Here is an 18,958-nt window from a genome sequence, read left to right as displayed (position 1 = left end):
TAGTAGTTGCGGGGTGAAAAATGTGGTTCCCTAATGCTCTGTTTGGTTCTCTTATTCTGAGAGAAATAGCAGCGAATGTAATTCTAGTAATTCGCCCGAGTGTGTTTGGTAGGATATTTAAACAAAATGGGGTGTTTGACCGCCGTGGATTTTTGTCGCTTGTCGGTGACGTGGCAGCCTCAAAACTCGCCAGAGAAATTTCTCCAATTTGAAGGAAAAAGGGGAGAAATTCTCGGCAAATTTAATTTGGGAAATGTTATCAGCACTACTGTATTTTGATGAGGGCACTCTCACTTTATTAAAAGTACGGTGTGGCCCACGTCGTAGGATGATCCAAACCGTCCATTAGATGGACCACAGCCTAAATGGATTATACCCCAAAAGTTATTTATATAGGTTGATCCTAACCCTCCGATCTATAGAGGGTTAGGATCAACCCTCTAGCATTCAGATCAGAGGGTTAGGATCAACCTATGGAAATGAATTTTTGGGGCACAACCTATTTAGGCTGTAGCCCATCTAATGGACAGTTTGGATCATCCGCGGGACATACCGTACTTTTCATAAAGCGAGAGTGCCCCCATCAAAACACAAATACAGTAGTGTTTTAATTTTTCTGTAATTGTCATAAGTTTATAACTTTTCATGATTAGTTTTTTTGGTAATTGTCATATTTTGTTTGTAATTTTCCTTCTTTATTACCATTTTTCGGTAATTTTTCATTTAAAACTTACCACTCCTATAGCAGGTCTAATAAACCGTAATGATTACTATAGTTTTTTCTACTTTTGCTAGCGACCTTTTTCACCGATTTACTTCTTCAAATCTTTGCATCAGGACGGGCCACAGGCCGAGCAAGTGGAATCGGCGAAGGTGACTAGCAAATTCCTCTCAAACCTGACTTTTAAAAAGTAAAAATAATGGGTCAGTAAAAGTAAAACTAAAGAGGGGTATTTCAGTCTTTTAAAAATCTGACAACCCCTCTTTTACAAATTCGGCAACTCTACCCTTACTTAACAATATAACTATAACTTTGTATTTTCATAACAAATTTTCCTTGAATAAAATATTGGTTTCAGTTTTTTTACCAGATTTCGACCGAAATTTCGAGAATTTCAAAATTTCGGTCGAAAATTTGAAATTTCAGGGTCCGAATCCGATACCGAAACCGAAATTTTAAACCTTGGATATATCATTAGAGGAAAAAGAAAAAGAGTGTGCGCTCAAGCGTTAATTCCATTCATGCGCTTGAAGAGAGAGGGGTGTTCTTGGGCCCTTCACTAACGCATTTGTTGAAAATAGGGTTTCAAGCAGAAAGCTGTCACTTAACGCAAGAAAGAAAAATACTGTAGCTCTCTCTGACGGGAACGGAAACCCTAGAACAAAGAAACCTCCACTCCCCTTCGGTGCTCTGCAAGATCTCCGCTCCCCGTCGCCCTTTGCAAATCTCCTCTCCGGCCACCCCTAAGGTTAGTTTGTTTCTTACTTTACTCTCTTTTTCTCTTTTTTTTTGCTGCAAATCATGAATGGAGAAGGTTTCATCTATTTTTTCTTACTTTACTCTCTCTCTCTCTCTCTCTCTCTTTGAAACCATTTTTTTTCAGAGGGTTTCATCTGTTTTTATTTATTTTTAGGATTTTTAGGGTTTCATCGTCTTCCTTTCTCTGTGAAATTTTCAGCTGAGCGTTGTAACTTCTTCCTTTCTCTATGCACATTTCTCTAATAAAACCTGGTTGTGCGGGGCATATTTTCTCATTTACGGATACCAAAAGTATCTGCACATTAAAAATGTATAGTTCACCGAATCATGCTTTCCAGTATTTCAATATCCAGATACACAGTATTCATATTGTGAGTATCCTGGATTATTATTAAGGAATTTCTGTTCAATCATAATGGAATACTTTGAAAAATGCTGATAACTTGAGCAAAGAGTATCCCATTGGTTTAGAAAAGGGCACCTAATTCTTCCTGCATGTCTCCAAGTGTTGATCCCTGCCTCATCTATTTCTTCCAATTCATCCACTTTACTCCTTTTAATCCTGCAATTACATTCAGAACTTGAAGGTTTCAAAATCACAATCAACTAGAAGGAACAATGGCAATTACAATAAATAGTGATATTTTAATTTAATGAGGCCAATTTGGCATATCAATCATAAACTGGAATGTCAACTTTGGTACACAACGAATAGGCTGCAACTAGTGCAAATGGACAAAATCACATAATTATAATGGGATTACTTAAGAGTATGCTTCCTATCTAGGCGATTATTTTTTCCTAAAAGAATGTTTTCCCTTTTGGTGACACCAAAGAAGAGTACTTAGAAATTGTGTGTATTGAAAATTTAAAAAGCTCAAGTTCTACAAAAAACTTATGCAAACTTCTCTCAAAAACATAAAATTAAATCTAAATGAATAAAGCATTAAGCTTGTAAAACTAAAAACAATTCTAATAAGCCATGAAATCTCTTTAATTAATTGTAACCTTGAGCAATATTAACTGTTCCTCCCCAACTACTATAACGATATCTCTTTTTATAGGCTTCTTTTTAGCTTCTAATCGAGTTTATTACATGCTTCATTATCACCCCCTGTGACGCTTCCCATGTGTTTCCTCTTTACTTTCCTCGTTGCTTCCTTAGTGTTATTTGCTTCCCACATTTTCTCTTTTTAAGACCCCTCGCTTGGGTATCACATTTGCTTCCCATGATGAGGACTAAATCAGATGTCCACGGGACTTTGGAAGTCCGATCCGAAACTGAAGGCAACTATCCCAACTTATCTAAAACAGAAGCCCATGGGGACTTCCAACGACTGTCTGAAACATAATATGCTACATATAAAGGTTCGATCTGAACAGAAGAGCGAAAATATATTGAAATTGCAACGTTTACTTTTGTGAAGTACACGCAACAAAAGTAGAAACAAATGACACCATTGCATCAACTAACCCTCCTAAAGAATTGAAGTGTGTTAGTCCTATATAATGTTGTTTAACTATTAACACTTATTGTACCAATATGAATCAAGAGTTACTGATCAAGAACAAATGGTGACAACAGGCGGCCCCATTTGATCAAAAATAAAATAAAAAATCAAAGCAAGTGAGCCCCCATTCTGATCACTTTGATCATATAATGGACGGGGATAAGATACGCCCATAGTCCATATGGAGTTTTCTCTACGGGTGTTTCACATTCACATTCCCATTCATAAGATTAGTCATAAAAACTAGGAAGACTTTTGTTGCCTAAATGTATGTATTCAAATTGAAAGGGAAAATTATCCCTATCTAGATACACAAGAAGACATAATCTCTGAAAGTCACTGTGGATATCCAGCTAACTACCTTGTATCTAATATTAATTGAGATTTCATGAATAAAGCATTAAGCTTGTAAAACTAAAAACAATTCTAATAAGCCATGAAATCTCTTTAATTAATTGTAACCTTGAGCAATATTAACTGTTCCTCCCCAACTACTATAACGATATCTCTTTTTATAGGCTTCTTTTTAGCTTCTAATCGAGTTTATTACATGCTTCATTATCACCCCCTGTGACGCTTCCCATGTGTTTCCTCTTTACTTTCCTCGTTGCTTCCTTAGTGTTATTTGCTTCCCACATTTTCTCTTTTTAAGACCCCTCGCTTGGGTATCACATTTGCTTCCCATGATGAGGACTAAATCAGATGTCCACGGGACTTTGGAAGTCCGATCCGAAACTGAAGGCAACTATCCCAACTTATCTAAAACAGAAGCCCATGGGGACTTCCAACGACTGTCTGAAACATAATATGCTACATATAAAGGTTCGATCTGAACAGAAGAGCGAAAATATATTGAAATTGCAACGTTTACTTTTGTGAAGTACACGCAACAAAAGTAGAAACAAATGACACCATTGCATCAACTAACCCTCCTAAAGAATTGAAGTGTGTTAGTCCTATATAATGTTGTTTAACTATTAACACTTATTGTACCAATATGAATCAAGAGTTACTGATCAAGAACAAATGGTGACAACAGGCGGCCCCATTTGATCAAAAATAAAATAAAAAATCAAAGCAAGTGAGCCCCCATTCTGATCACTTTGATCATATAATGGACGGGGATAAGATACGCCCATAGTCCATATGGAGTTTTCTCTACGGGTGTTTCACATTCACATTCCCATTCATAAGATTAGTCATAAAAACTAGTAAGACTTTTGTTGCCTAAATGTATGTATTCAAATTGAAAGGGAAAATTATCCCTATCTAGATACACAAGAAGACATAATCTCTGAAAGTCACTGTGGATATCCAGCTAACTACCTTGTATCTAATATTAATTGAGATTTCATGAAGAGGCAGAAATAAGAGCTAAAGAAGTCATTGGCGACGTATCTCGATTGTTCAAAATCATCATTGTCATGATTCGCAGATGCCTCAGAAGATGTTGATCCCAATTCAGCATCTAGAAGTGCAGCAAAATCATCGCTACTCGAAGAGTGCACTGGGGAGTCTGCTGCCAAACTTATGATGGTAATATGTCCAAAGCCTCACTTCCCTAACCATGATCAAACCTCAAACCCTAGATTTGAAAAAGAAAAGAAAAGAAAAGAAAAGTTAGATATGTAAAGCATAATCAAACTATGAAATCTATTGAAAATACTACTAAAAGAAAAAAAAAAAAACAAAAAGATTTCAAAGACGGAAACTAGGCTGAGAAAAGGGTTTTATTTGTTTGGGGTGATGGACGTTAAAATGGAGCGGGGGAGCGAACGTCTTGCCCTAGCTTATATGGAGATAGCAACGAACCTAAATCACTTCAAAAGAAGAAATCGGTGAGACAAATCATACCTCCCCCAATTTAAGAAGTTTGAAAACTGAAAACCTAAACTCTTTCAAGCAATTCATCAAACGTCGGAGCTACAAGTGAATCAAATAAGACAAGGAAATCCTAAGTTTCACACATCTCTTGTAAAACAAACAAGCCAAAGGAAATTTAAGCCTAACCCATCTCTTATATTCACCCTTTCTCAGCCCCCTCTAATATAAAATGGGATTTGCTAGGGACCATTGCATTTTGCGGACCGCCTGTTGCATGAGAGAGAGCCACATAGGCAAACTTTTCTGACAACTTTTGTCTTATTATCTGATGTGCCTGCTCTCTAATGCAACAGCCAGTCAAGCGAAATGCCTTCTGCGATGGTCCCTAGGAAATTCCGTATAAATTAGTTTTAGTCATAAATACAATGGAGGGGGCTGTCCGAAGTAAGAAGAGGGCAAATGTATCATTTCCCTAGTTTAATGATCTAAACCACTTTTTTGGTTGTTCCCAGTTCCCACCATGGATCCACCCTGCTTCAAAAATGTCCCCATTTGTGCAAGGGATTTGCTAGGGACCATTGGAGAAGGCATTTTGTGGGCCGGCTGTTGCATGAAAGAGCAGCCACATAGGCTCACTTTTCAACAGATTTTGTTTTATTCATTTAATTCATCTGAGGTGGCTCTCTAGCATGCGACAACCCGCCCTCGAATTGCCTTCTGCTATGGTCCCTAGCAAAACCCTTTGACAATTGAACCTTTGCTTTTCAAAAGGAATATACTATATTAGCCACATTTTCAACGATGTGCCACCGCTTTTGTAGTGTAAAAAGTGTAGTCATAAATACACAAGAGGGGATAGGCACTAGGAAAAAACCGGGCGATATATCACATCCCTTTCCAAAATGGACGGTTCATTACATGAAGTAGGAAGTTACCAATGCAACCTATTTGGATGATCTAACCCATTCATTTGTTACCGATGCAAAGTAAGATAGTCCCGCCTATTTGGATGATCTAATCCATTCATTTGTTGGTACATGTTGTGGATAGGCAGGGTCTCATAAATCCTGTGGAGAAGATTTTGGGGGCACTGCCTATCTAGAGCAGGTTCCAACAAATGAATGGATGAGATCATCCAAATAGGTGTGGCCCTTTTTTAGCACCTGTATAACATAAATCCTTAAATCCCAATATTTTCCCTTTGAATTTTACGTTTTTCATTTTGCTATTTATATTGGTAAGTTTTCTTTGCTGCCACATTTCTGCATTATAATATAGCATATAATAATCTGGGGAAAAAGAGTGTGCGCCCGCCCGCGAAATGCCTTCTGCAATGGTTCCTAGCAAATTCCTTGTACAAATGGGGAAAATTTTGAAGCAGGGTGGATCCATGGTGGGAACTGGGAACAACCAAATAAATGGTTTAGATCATTAAACTAGGGAAGTGATACATTTGCCCTTTTTTTTACTTCGGACAGCCCCCTCCATTATATTTATGACTAAAACTATTTTATACCGAATTTACTAGGGACCATCGCACAAGGCATTTCGCTTGACTGGCTATTGCATGAGAGAGCTGGCACATCAGATAATAAGAAAAAAGTTGTCAGAAAAGTTTGCCTATGTGGCTGCTCTCATGCAACAGGCGGTCTGCAAAATGCGATGGTCCGTAGCAAATCCCATTTTATATTAGAGGGGGCTGAGAAAGGGTGAATATAAGAGATGGGTTAGGGTTAAATTTCCTTTGACTTGTTTGTTTTACAAGAGATGTGTGAAACTTAGGATTTCCTTGTCTTATTTGATTCACTTGTAGCTCCGACGTTTGATGAATTGCTTGAAAGAGTTTAGGTTTTCAGTTTTCAAACTTCTTAAATTGGGGGAGGTATGATTTGTCTCACCGATTTCTTCTTTTGAAGCAATTTAGGTTCATTGCTATCTCCATATAAGCTAGGGCAAGACGTTCGCTCCCCTGCTCCATTTTAACGTCCATCGCCCCAAACAAATAAAACCCTTTTCTCAGCCTAGTTTCCGTCTTTGAAATCTTTTTGTTTTTTTTTCTTTTAGTAGTATTTTCAATAGATTTCATTGTTTGATTATGCTTTACATATGTAACTTTTTTTTTTTTTTTTTTTCAAATCTAGGGTTTGAGGTTTGATCATGCTTAGAGAAGTGGGGCTTTGGACATTACCATCATGAGTTTGGCAGCAGACTCTCCAGTGCACTCTTCGAGCAGCGATGATTTTGCTGCACTTCTAGATGCTGAATTGGGGTCCACATCTTCTGTGGCATCTGTGGCATCTACGGATCATGACAATGATGATTTTGAACAATCAAGGTACGTCGCCAATGACTTCTTTAGTTCTTATTTCTGCCTCTTCATGAAATCTCAATTACTATTAGATACAAGGTAGTTAGCTGAATATCCACAGTGACTTTCAGAGATTATGTCTCCTTGTGTATCTAGATAGTGTTTTCCCTTTCAATTTGAATACATACCTTTAGGCAACAAAAGTCTTACTAGTTTTTGTAACTAATCTTATGAATGGGAATGTGAATGTGAAATACCCATAGAGAAAACTCCATATGGACTATGGGTGTATCTTATCACCGTCCATTATATGATCAAAGTGATCAGAACGGGGGCTCACTTGCTTTGATTTTTTGGTTTTTTTTTTGGATCAAATGGGGCCGCCTGTCGTCATCGCCATATGTTCTTGATCAGTAACTCCTAGTTCATATTGGTACAGTAAGTGTCAACATTATATAGCACTAACACACTTCAATTCTTTAAGAGGGTTAGTTGATGCCTATGAAGCACGGGTACGGGGTGCGGGTACGACACGACACGGGTACGTGATTTTCCAAAAAAAAAAACCGGGTGCGGGTACGTTCGGGTACGCCGAATATAATAATATTTTTTAATATTTTATTATATATTTATAAAAATTAAAAAAATAATTGGAGAGCAATCAAATAACAATAACATCACCAAAATGGAAAATTCTAATATTACTCTTCATTTCATAAGTGATTAAGTTCCATATTTCATGAGGCATCAATACATCATTCATTTGGAAAAAAGTCTGTCGCCAGTGTGTTGACCAGTATGTTGACCAGTACCTGACAAGATGAATAATTTTTAGAGGCCAAATTATGAGATTTTTTATACCGGACTTTTGGGATTTAATAATGTTTGGACATGATAGATTTTATGAATTTTTAAAATTTGAAAAATACCCCACCGTTTGGAAGTTAAGAAAGTTACAATTTTGACCCGACCCTTTTTCTGCGAATTTTGTACTAGAACAGGAGAGTTGACTTTTTTTCCTTTTAGATTTGAGTCTTGAAACTATTTTTAATAAATCCAAATGGGGGGTATTCCGTTATTTACATGTAAATCTTAAGTAAATGGACAATAAAATAGTAAAGACATTTACATGTAAATCTTAAGTAAATGGACAATAAAATAGTAAAGACATTTACATGTAAATACTAAGTACAGGAAAGGAGAGAGAACAAGCAGGAAGGGTTTACAAACCATATTAGAGAAGCAGGACGTGTCGGGTGCACGTGGGTGCGCACCCGACACGCACCCAGTACAAGAAAAATGCTTTTTATATTTTTAATTATGGGGGTGTGTACCCGAACGTACCCGCACCCCATGCGTGTCAGGTACGGGTACGGGAGGCCCTGGAGAGTACCCGTGCTTCCTAGGTTGATGCAATGGTGTCATTTGTTTCTACTTTTGTTTCGTGTACTTCACAAAAGTAAACGTTGCAAATTTCAATATATTTTCACTCTTCTGTTCAGTGGTTGGAAGTCCCCATGGGCTTCTGTTTTAGATAAGTTAGGATAGTTGCCTTCAAATTCGGATCGGACTTCCAAAGTCCCGTGGACATTTGATTTTAGTCCTCATCATGGGAAGCAAATGTGAGACCCAAGCGAACGGTCTTAAAGAGAGAAAATGTGGGAAGCGAATAACACTAAGGAAGCAACAAGGAAAGTAAAGAGGAAACACATGGGAAGCGTCACAGGGGGTGAACATGAAGCATGTAATAAACTTGATTAGAAGCTACAAAGATGCCTATAAAAAGAGATATCGTTATAGTAGTTGGGGAGGAACGGTTAATGTTACTCAAGGTTACAATCAATTAAAGAGATTTCATGGCTTATTAGAATTGTTTCTAGTTTTACAAGCTTACTGCTTTATTCATTTAGATTTAATTTTATGTTTTTGAGAGAAGTTTGCATAAGTTTTTTGTAGAACTTGAGCTTTTTAAATTTTCAATACACACAATTTCTAAGTACTCTTCTTTGGTGTCACCAAAAGGGAAAACATTCTTTTAGGAAAAAATAATTGCCTAGATAGGAAGCATACTCTTAAGTAATCCCATTATAATTATGTGATTTCGTCCATTTGCACTAGTTGCAGCCTCTTCGTTGTGTACCAAAGTTGACATTCTAGTTTATGATTGATATGCCAAATTGGCCTCATTAAATTGAAATATCTCTATTTATTGTAATTGTCATTGTTCCTTCTAGTTGATTGTGATTTTGAAACCTTCAAGTTCTGAATGTAATTGCAGGATTAAAAGGCGTAAAGTGGATGAATTGGAAGATATAGATGAGCCTCAGGGATCAACACTTGGAGACATGCAGGAAGAATTAGGTGCCCTTTTCTAAACCAATGGGATACTCTTTGCTCAAGTTCTCAGCATTTTTCAAAGTATTCCGTTATGATTGAACATAAATTCCTTAATAATAATCCAGGATACTCACAATATGAATACTGTGTATCTGGATATTGAAATACTGGAAAGCATGATTTGGTGAACTATACATTTTTAATGTGCAGATACTTTTCAGGCATCCGTAAATGAGAAAATATGCCCCCCACATCCAGGTTTTATTAGAGAAATGTGCATACGTTGTGGCCAACAGAATGATGATGATTCTGGTGTTGCATTTGGATACATACATAAGGTATAATTTGTACTGCTCTGCACAAATTGATCTTGCTTCATTTTTTTTCAAGAGTATGCCAAAATGTGTAATCCCTTAATAGCTGAGTGGGGAGAGGCATTCTATGAGAGACATCTATTGAATGAGGTCACAGGATTGGGTCTGATGGTTTATCATGGAACAGGTTCCGTCCCAACCCACCCTACCCCCAACAATTCCACAAAAAAAAATCATTTTTCAAGTATCTATAGCTATCATTCATTTTCATCGGGTGGGACATCCATTTTGACCCACTACAAATATATTTGGCGAATGTCATTTGACTTTGATAATTTGTAGAAAATGATCTGTGTGTGCAGGATTTAAAGCTTGGTTCAGAAGAAATTGCTCGGTTGCGTGGAGTAGATTTGAAGACCTTGTTATGTCATAGGAAGCTTTACTTGGTTCTAGACTTAGACCACACTCTGCTTAACTCAACCCGGCTCATAGATGTCACAATTGATGAGGAATATCTAAAGAGACAAGCAGGTTCCATGCAAGGTATGGCTGACTTTCAATTATTGTAATTTTGTCATGGTAGTTTGTGCTACTATCGCTAGGATGTTTTTTTCTCATAGGCACCGTTGAAAGCACTCTAGCATTTCTGATTCTATAATGTGATGGAAACATAGGGCGTGTTGGGAAGGATTCTCATTCTAGCCTATGTATTCGGATAGAAACGGATCGATGAGAATCTGCAGAGCAACTCCGCGTTACTCCGCAGAATCTCGTCTTTTAGTCGTGCTAAATGTAGAATCCTCAGAAACAGGCCTTTCCGGGTCATGTATTCCAATCGCAATTTTGACGACTGTTTTGCTTTGCTCATTCTCGTCACCTAAAAACACGGGCAATACCATTATTAAAATAGTTGCCGAACACTCCCGTATCTGCTCTTTCTGAAATGAAAAAATTTAGCTGTTTATAATAATGCAACACCTGTTCGCTCTCTCTCTCTCTCTCTCTCTCTCTCTCTCTCTCTCTCTCTCTCTCTCTCTCGCAAATAATTTGCATCAGTGCACTGCAACCCGGTTAAGGTCTACAAAAGTATGTTAATTTTTATCACTGAAGAAATTCAGTAGTGATATTATTTGTTGCTACATGTGATCTAGCCTAAAAAAACATGAAGAATTCTTTATTTGTTATGCATGAAATTTAAAGTGGAGAATCTTCACATTTCAAATAATGCTAAACCTAGAATGTTGTTATAATATAATTTTTGTTTTATGTATTAAATCATTTACGAGGAATGCTAGCATCAAGCGGCAATTTTGCCGCTTGAATGTAAGCGGGGTTCCTATAGGTTAACGAAGCCCCAGTTTGGCAAAATATTAATAGGCTTTCCCTGTTTTTTAGGTTGCTTTAATTGTGGCTAACTTTTCACTTTTTTCATTCCACGTTTCCTGCTTTTATTCCTTGCCTTGCAAAACGATATTGGCACCCGGGAATATGATGAAAACCCAGATCAAGTCCAAAGATTGAAGCTTGCCCAGATTTCCAAGAGAGGCCTGGCCCAGGCCAGAAGCTGCCAGACTAATAACGTTTTCTTTCTTCTCATCAGTCATCACAAACAACCCCTTCCCATTAACATACAGGATTTGAATAGTTATGGGTTTCTGAAGGGAGTACTCTCATCTTCTGCAAAAAAATCTGAGACAAAGTACCCATCTGTATTGGGTTGTAATAATACGAGAACGAGAAAGGAACCAAAGAAACCAAGACCCTATTGTCCCAAAACCTTCATTATCTACAGTTCCTCATCTGGGAACAGGGCCTGGCGTCGGACACAAGAGGGAGAAATGAAAGTAAACCGTGTAATTTCTCACCCCTATTGTCCAAAGAAAACTGTGTAATTTCTCACCCCTATTGTCCCAAAACCTTCATTATCTACAGTTCCTGGTAGTCCCAAACCACTAATATGCAATGAGTGTCTTTGGGTCTCTGAGAATAATGGCTTTTGGGCTCTTCATATTTGAAAGCCCCATTTTTTTCGGGTGCAACTGAAGACCATTTCTCTTCCACTCTTTGATAAGTGTTTGGATTTTTCAAGTTTTGGGGCTCTTTTTACATCAAAAACCAAAAATTTCCTGTAACTCCCGGAAATTCAAAACAACCATTCAGTGAGAAGTGGTTTTGGATATCCGACAAACCTAGTCTTCACCATGCCTGGTTTTGCAAGCCCATGAAAGACAAAAAGAGACCGCACGCAGTTGAAACTATTTCGTCTGTTGCATTTCCAAAGTATAAAAAACAAATGAGTTGCAGAGAGAGAGAGAGAGAGAGATTGGCCGATTTGGAAGGCAGCCCCGAATAGTAAGGAAAGTCAAATGAAAAGAAGTGTAATTAAAGCAACAACATAAAAGCATGGAAAGCCAACAGATATTTTGCCATGCTGGCACTTCGTCACCTATAAGATCCCGTTTACATTCAAGCGGCAAAATTGCCGCTTGATGCTAGCGTTCCTCATCATTTACAGTTCCCAGCTGATATTATGTATTTCTTTCTTATGCTATTTGACATTTGCAAATTTGGATAGATGATTCCGACCTATTGAGATTGGACGATATGCACATGTTGACAAAGTTAAGGCCCTTTGTTCGCACCTTTCTGAAAGAAGCGAGTAGTATGTTTGAGATGTATGTGTACACGATGGCAGACCGTTCTTATGCACTTGAAATAGCCAAGATCCTTGATCCTAGCAAGGTGTATTTCGGTTCAAGAGTAATTTCACAAGCCGATTGCACCCAAAGGCATCAGAAAGGCCTTGATGTGGTGCTAGGGGCTGAAAGTGCCGTAATGATCCTTGACGACACAGAGATTGTAAGTATCTTTTTCAATTAACCCCGCTTAAGTTCTGCTGACACATTCTCTACTAGTTATGCCCGTAGTTATGCTCTTAGTTCGTGTTTTCTCTACCTGTATTTTTATTGGGTAGAATTAGTATACACCATATTGATTTTTTAATTGTATGACCTTAATTTTTTCGTGTTTTCATCATTTGAAAGGTTGAAACACAATTCTTCAGACATGAGTATCTATGCATGTTTTTCATTGATATGAATACCAGCATGTTGAAGCATGGACATATCTCACTAAAAGAAATAAGCATTTATTCAAGAAAAACACAAAATATTAATTGAGCTACACAAATTGTTTAATTGCTAGATACCTTCAAAAAAATTATTTAATTACTAGCACCTCAACATTTGAATCCTTAGTACTGAATTGAATTTACACGTGCATTTGTGCGAGTTCATCTGTCATCCATCACATGTAAGGGCATGTGCCTCTTTAAACATAACATACGCTATGCAGTGGCATTGAAATGACATGGTGAAATATCATAATGAAGAATATACTCTCCCAGAATTCAAAGCAGTTGGTGAGGTGTGGTATTTTCCATGTCCAAAGGTGCACTTTGAAGTTTGAAGTATTGAGCTATTATCCTTCTAGGGAAGATGCCGCGAACTTACTTTCCTTGCTCTTGCTTGAAGAAGCAAAACCTGCAAGCTTTAAGAACATCACTTTGAGATAGCTCATGAAATTCCATGCCGGCACTGTGCGTTATACCCAAGCAAACTAAATGCACCGGCCTAAATTTGGTAGATGATTTCCATGAATTCATCCCATTTATCCACACGACTAGAATTAAATATTGTAGGAGCTCCCACAACGTTCTATTTATTTCAGTAACCCGCAGTTTCCCAGTTTCCCAATTCCCCACTCTGGTCTTGGCTTTGACACGAGGGAACAATTGTCCATACCCTATTGAAGAAATCATCTACTTTAAAGATTTTTATTTGATGTTTTACAATTTCTCCCAAGTTTCCTTGGGATGCTTGAAGGTGCTACTAAGTGGACAGTTTGGGGTTTCTTTCATCATATAGAAATTAAGGACAAAGTTAATAAACTAATAGATTGTACAGGCTAGTGGGTTATGGTAACATATGTGAAACAACCAGTTACTCCAAAAGCTTAAGCTTTTGGGGAAGGCGTTATTTGTTCTTTTATACTTTAACACTCCCCCTCACATGTGGCCCCTGTTTCTTTTCGTTGGCCTACACGTGGCACATGTGGCCCAACTTTTGAGTTGGCCATTGCATGTGTATTTTTGACATCAAGGAGGCTTGAACTCAGGACCTTTGCTCTGGTACCTTGTGAAACAACCAGTTACTTCAAAAGCTTAAGCTTTTGGAGAAGGCATTATTTGTTCTTTTATAATTTAACAACAAACACCTTAGCTTGCTTTTGAGGGACTTGCTTGTGTTTGTGCAGAAACCACGTGACCTCTTGCTTGTTTAAAGTCTGAGAGTGATTGCTTAACAAAGGGGAGCTTTTTGCATACGGATCCTATCTTGGAAGACACTTCAAATATTTAGGGCTTTTAATTCAAGACTTAAAAGAGGCATTTTCTTCGAATAAAAGCTTACAAAGTTGAATGTGATCTTACTTCTCCTAAAGGTTGTTGTTTTTTAGCATTATTATTGGGATTTTTATCCTCACACTTCCTTGGGATTCTGACTACGTAGTAAACCTTGACCGTCAAATCCAGTCTGGTTATGTAAATAGCATGATGCATTCTACAGTATGTCATATTTTCTGATTTTCTCCATTGGCATCATGCTATTTACATTTGCACTTCATCTCTTTTAGTCATGCTAGTTGCTGCATGTAAGATGAATTTCCTGGCACTCTCATAAGGTGTCGCTATTTTATGGATCAAAAAATTTTGTGGTGAAATCTCAGTAAGGTGGATTGCGGGTGGACTAGATGTTGTCAAACATCATGAGCAAATTAACTTAGATTTATACCTTTTGATTTCTTTATAAAGCTTTCAAGGGTGTGAGAACCACAAATGGTAGTAATTAAGCAAATTTCAATGATGCACTGCCGCTTCATTTGCTTTTCCATGAGTATATTACTTATTCCTTTGAAGTATACCAGATGCACTATGTGAGTTGATATGGTGGTAGTAAGATGAGCTGTTGTAAGAAATCCGTTAGGATACGCATATGTTCATAGACTCGTGATTTGTGTAGTGCTAATTGAGGTCGTGAAACCAGTTTAAGGCTAGATTGAATAATCAGTCATTGTACTTGAGTCTGTCTTGAGCTGTAAGATTTGAAACAAATGACTGAGATTTGAGGTCAGCAGCTCCAATGAAATCTGCTGCATTGGTTCTACTCAATTTAATTTTATTAAAAAACAAATTATGACAGAAATGACATTGAGAACATCGATTATCAAACAAGAAGTGAAATTCTATGATGGCTAACACATTTGCCAACTTACTAGCCTTTTGTGAGAAAGGCAAATTCTGCTCTTTACAATTATAGATAATCCTATTCCTATCGATGATGTGCAGAACCACCACGACCCTGGGCTAAGTTTCTTGGCCTAAGCTATGGCGTTCGATGAATCCATTTTGCCCCACATGTCTCAACCAATCTTTTCAGTGAAAATTGGAGACCAGAAAGAACAGCTCGAACCTCTGCTTTGCTGAGTAACACCAACAAAACAACCGCCTCCTTGTAATCTTGAGACTCCCCCTCACCTCGTTGGTCTTGGGTTTCCCAAAGAATAATTATCAATATTACAACTTTCTTCTGTCTACAAGGCCTGTTGACTCTGTCCTTTAAAATCTCAAGCCAACTCCTAGATGTGTCTGTAAGCAGTAACCTAAACCCCCTCTGCCCATTAGACCAATTTATGATGATGCCTTTTAACATCCTAATTGAGTCCTCACACCGAAACCAGTTTGTCTTCTAAGATTATCATGTTCGTTCCCCAAATATTCCAACCAACCACAATCAGGGCCAGACTCCAAAGAAGTTTGGCCCTTATCACAAGGTGACAACAACATCACTCCAAAAGATCTGCAAAAGAAAAAAGAAAAATCTTGTACAGTGCATACCTTCCTAACCACCAACCAATGTATAAGAAAATAGTTACAATTCCCTTCGCGCATGGCCCATCGTACACAATTCACAGTGATAAGCTAGCTAGCAATATTTCTGTTAACAATGATGGGAAATTCTGGAGAGGTATACACCCCATGATTATCTCATCCACAAATCACCAAAGTCCATTCATCTAATAAATTAGCCCAAAATTCCTATCGACATGGTTGCAAGCTGTCTTCACCTCCAGTTCTACTCAGGAGCATTCTTCAATGCAAGTCAATTCGAGCGATTCAACTAATTCTACCACTTTTGTCTTTTGGAGATATTTATATTCGAAAATATTGGAGAAGAAGCTGCTAAGCTACACATACCATACCAATAATACAAGGGCAGTGACAGCTGGTAACCCTAGCAAACCTCTCTCATGGACATATATGGCGGCCAACAAACTGCATCTCTCTCTCTCTATCATCCTACCCCAGCCCCCTAACCTTCAACATCAGTCTTCATCACTGCCCCACCTTTTCCTCATCTTCTCACAGAACTCATTTGCTTGAAACCTCCCGTTTTCACTACATTTTCAATATAAATGACTGCTGCACACATGTCGTTCTCTTTGCACTCCATCGCCGCCAAATTTTTAGCCAAAAGTTTGAGTACCCAAATTAATAATTTGATGTTCGTGGACAACCCGCCAAGTTGTCTCCACGTGAATGGGGCTTTTCTCCAGCTCATAGGTCATTCATGGAGCTTTTCCTGGTGTCAATGATTTTTAACACCAACTCCTTACTTCGTGTTAATAATTTTTAAATATAAGTTTCATGGAGCTTTTCTCCAGCACATAGGTGATTCATTGGTCACACCTTCGTAATTAGCTACTACAGTCTGGTGATCAAATGGTGATAATTGCATCTTTTTTAAGCAATAATACAAAATAATTGTTTCAGTGCATTTGACTACTGCTATAGGATTATGTTACTATGGAATTTGTTGCATGCATTTTGAGTTTCTGCAATGATATATTTATCTTGAAAGTAGGAAGGTGAATTGTGTGAGAGGTTGGGGAGAGGGAGTGATATTTTAACTCAAATATAAATATAATTGCTCTTCGTTCCAGCAGAACTGAATTTGTGTCAAGGTACTTGAATTTTCACAAAGAACAGAAAAATCTTGATTTCTTACATTGTTCATTTTTTATTAACTGAAGTTTATTACTTTGCTCATAATTGTTCTTACTCTATCCGAGGGATTTATGTGAGCTAGTACGTTCGACTTCTGATCTTGATGGACCCGTCATTCTTTAGTGAATTGATAAGTGGGAGTCAGTTGTCATCCTTGAGATTTGTAGAATTTTGTTGGTATTAGTTGTAAAGGCATGGCTGGCATACTGCTAAAGAGTTATGTTGCTATGGAATTTGCTTCATGCGTTTTGAGTTTGTGTAATATATATTCCTCTTGGAAGGTAAATTTTTAGCCATGGAGGTGAAGGTGATGACAAACTGTAGGAAACCTACATAAACCAATTGAAATAAGCAATGGGCTTCTGTCTCTATTTGGAATTAGAGAGGGAAATTATTATTTCGAGTGTTTTGAGAACTAGTATTTGAATAAAAAGATGAGGGACAAAATTTTCATGAAAATTGTGGGCGTTGATGTAAATTCCTCGTCTATGTAACTTTTTGGCTATTGTATGCAATAAATACTAGAAAAAGGAAATATTACTTTGCTACTTTGGTTTCTTACTGACTCTATGTATACATTGTTTTAGGTGTGGCAGAAGCACAAAGAAAATCTGATTCTAATGGAAAGGTACCACTTCTTTGCTTCAAGTTGTCGTCAATTTGGCTTTGGCGAAAAATCCCTATCAGAATTGAAGAAGGACGAAAGTGAGAATGATGGTGCTCTTGCAACTGTTCTTAATGTTCTCAAGCGTGCACACCAAATGTTCTTTGACCCGGTTAGTTGCATGATTTGTGGGTTTCTTTCTCAACTTGATTTAACTTCCATTTACTTAGATTTCAATTTTTGGGCAACTTGTTACAGGACCTTGGGACCGATGTTGCAGGCAGAGATGTGAGAGAGGTAATTCCATTGCTCCCTTTGTAGACAGGTTTTCGTTTTCATCAGTATTTAAAAAGCAAAAAATAATTTTATTATGTGGTGCCCAATAACCTTGGACCATGTGTAGGTGCTGAAAACAATTCGACGGGAAATCCTTAAGGATTGTAAGTTAGTATTTAGCCACGTCTTCCCCACCAAATTTCCGGCCGAACATCACCAGCTTTGGAAGATGGCAGAACAGTTAGGTGCCACATGTTCTACAGAGATCCACCCATCTGTGACACATGTGGTTTCGATGGACATGGGAACTTCCAAATCACGTTGGGCGGTGCAACAGAAGAAGTTCTTGGTTCACCCGCGATGGATCGAAGCATCCAACTACCTATGGCAGCGGCAGCCGGAGGAACAATTTCCACTTGTCAAGTCTAAAAGTCCAGAGGAGCAAGTTTGAAGTTAACTCTAAAAGCTAGGTACAAAGCACACCTTACAGTCTACTTTTTTTCACAACTAGTAACATGAAGAACACATCAATATTGCTACTGAACTGATGGGTCACATTCTAAATGATGAACACCTGATTTGCAACTAAATTTTTAGTAGAATGTGATATAAAAGATGAGGAATGATACAGGATGACTCCCCTTCCCCAGAAAGCAAATAAAGGCATCCCTTTTATTTGCTTTGCTTGCAGGGTTTTGCCTTCGTGACTTTGTTCTTTCGGGTGGTCGGGTTCTGCTGTACAACGGAAATCGTGAGGCGCCCTGCTTGTTTATTCGTCAAAAGTCCAAGAAAGAACAGGTGGTTGCTTGTTAAAAGACAAGTATTTTTCCATGAGCTTTAGAAAATTGTGATATGATTTTGAGGGAAATGATGTCCACAGTTCCACACTACCCGTTTTGATAATGGCTTCCCTCGTTTGACCACTTTTCTGATTTGCTATTGAGAGAGCATCTTGGAAATTTTAACTTCCTTTAAAAGCTACTAAAAAAGTATGAAGAATTGGAGTATCATTACTGAAACGAGGGAGGTTTGGTATCAGTTCTTTTTTTCAAGTGATTTGCTAGGGATCATCGCCGAAGACATTTTGCGGTTCAGTTGAATTAAAATAATGAGACAAAACCTAAGGCTATGTGGCTGCTCTCTCATGCGATAGCCACTCCCCGAAATGCCTTCTGCTATGG

At 37.9% G+C, this 18,958-nt stretch overlaps 1 protein-coding gene across 2 annotated transcripts; it reads left to right on the top strand.

The window, feature by feature from the left end:
* Positions 1–1,239: 1,239 nt before the first annotated feature.
* Positions 1,240–18,796, top strand: LOC143876159 (RNA polymerase II C-terminal domain phosphatase-like 4). Of its 2 annotated transcripts, XM_077377843.1 has the most exons (10): positions 1,240–1,469; positions 6,957–7,150; positions 9,402–9,484; positions 9,671–9,798; positions 10,137–10,317; positions 12,350–12,633; positions 17,485–17,673; positions 17,760–17,798; positions 17,905–18,247; positions 18,469–18,796. In XM_077377843.1, the coding sequence occupies exons 2-9, from the start codon at positions 7,008–7,010 to the stop codon at positions 18,226–18,228; spliced, it is 1,371 nt and encodes a 456-aa protein (XP_077233958.1). In that variant the 5' UTR covers positions 1,240–1,469; positions 6,957–7,007; the 3' UTR covers positions 18,229–18,247; positions 18,469–18,796. The 2 variants fall into 2 exon arrangements, with proteins under 2 accessions (XP_077233958.1, XP_077233959.1); XM_077377844.1 differs by lacking the exon at positions 6,957–7,150 and having other exon boundaries at positions 1,241–1,469.
* The last annotated feature ends 162 nt before the right edge of the window (positions 18,797–18,958 follow it).

This window comes from Tasmannia lanceolata, unplaced genomic scaffold (genome assembly GCF_043159265.1).
Source record: "Tasmannia lanceolata isolate RefF3 unplaced genomic scaffold, GAP_Taslan_0.1 ptg000004l, whole genome shotgun sequence".
Lineage (NCBI taxonomy): Eukaryota > Viridiplantae > Streptophyta > Magnoliopsida > Canellales > Winteraceae > Tasmannia > Tasmannia lanceolata.
The sequence above is the reverse complement of the archived record's forward strand: the minus strand, read 5'-3'. Positions and strand labels throughout refer to the sequence as shown.

What these genes read in the sequence shown, in the direction of transcription:
- LOC143876159 (XM_077377843.1), top strand. Translation starts at nt 7,008, where the DNA reads ATGAGTTTGGCAGCAGACTCTCCAGTGCACTCTTCGAGCAGCGATGAT. An exon ending in ACAAGCAGGTTCCATGCAAG is followed by an intron (nt 10,318 to 12,349) that starts GTATGGCTGACT and finishes AAATTTGGATAG; the next exon opens with ATGATTCCGACCTATTGAGA. An exon ending in TCCTTGACGACACAGAGATT is followed by an intron (nt 12,634 to 17,484) that starts GTAAGTATCTTT and finishes ACATTGTTTTAG; the next exon opens with GTGTGGCAGAAGCACAAAGA.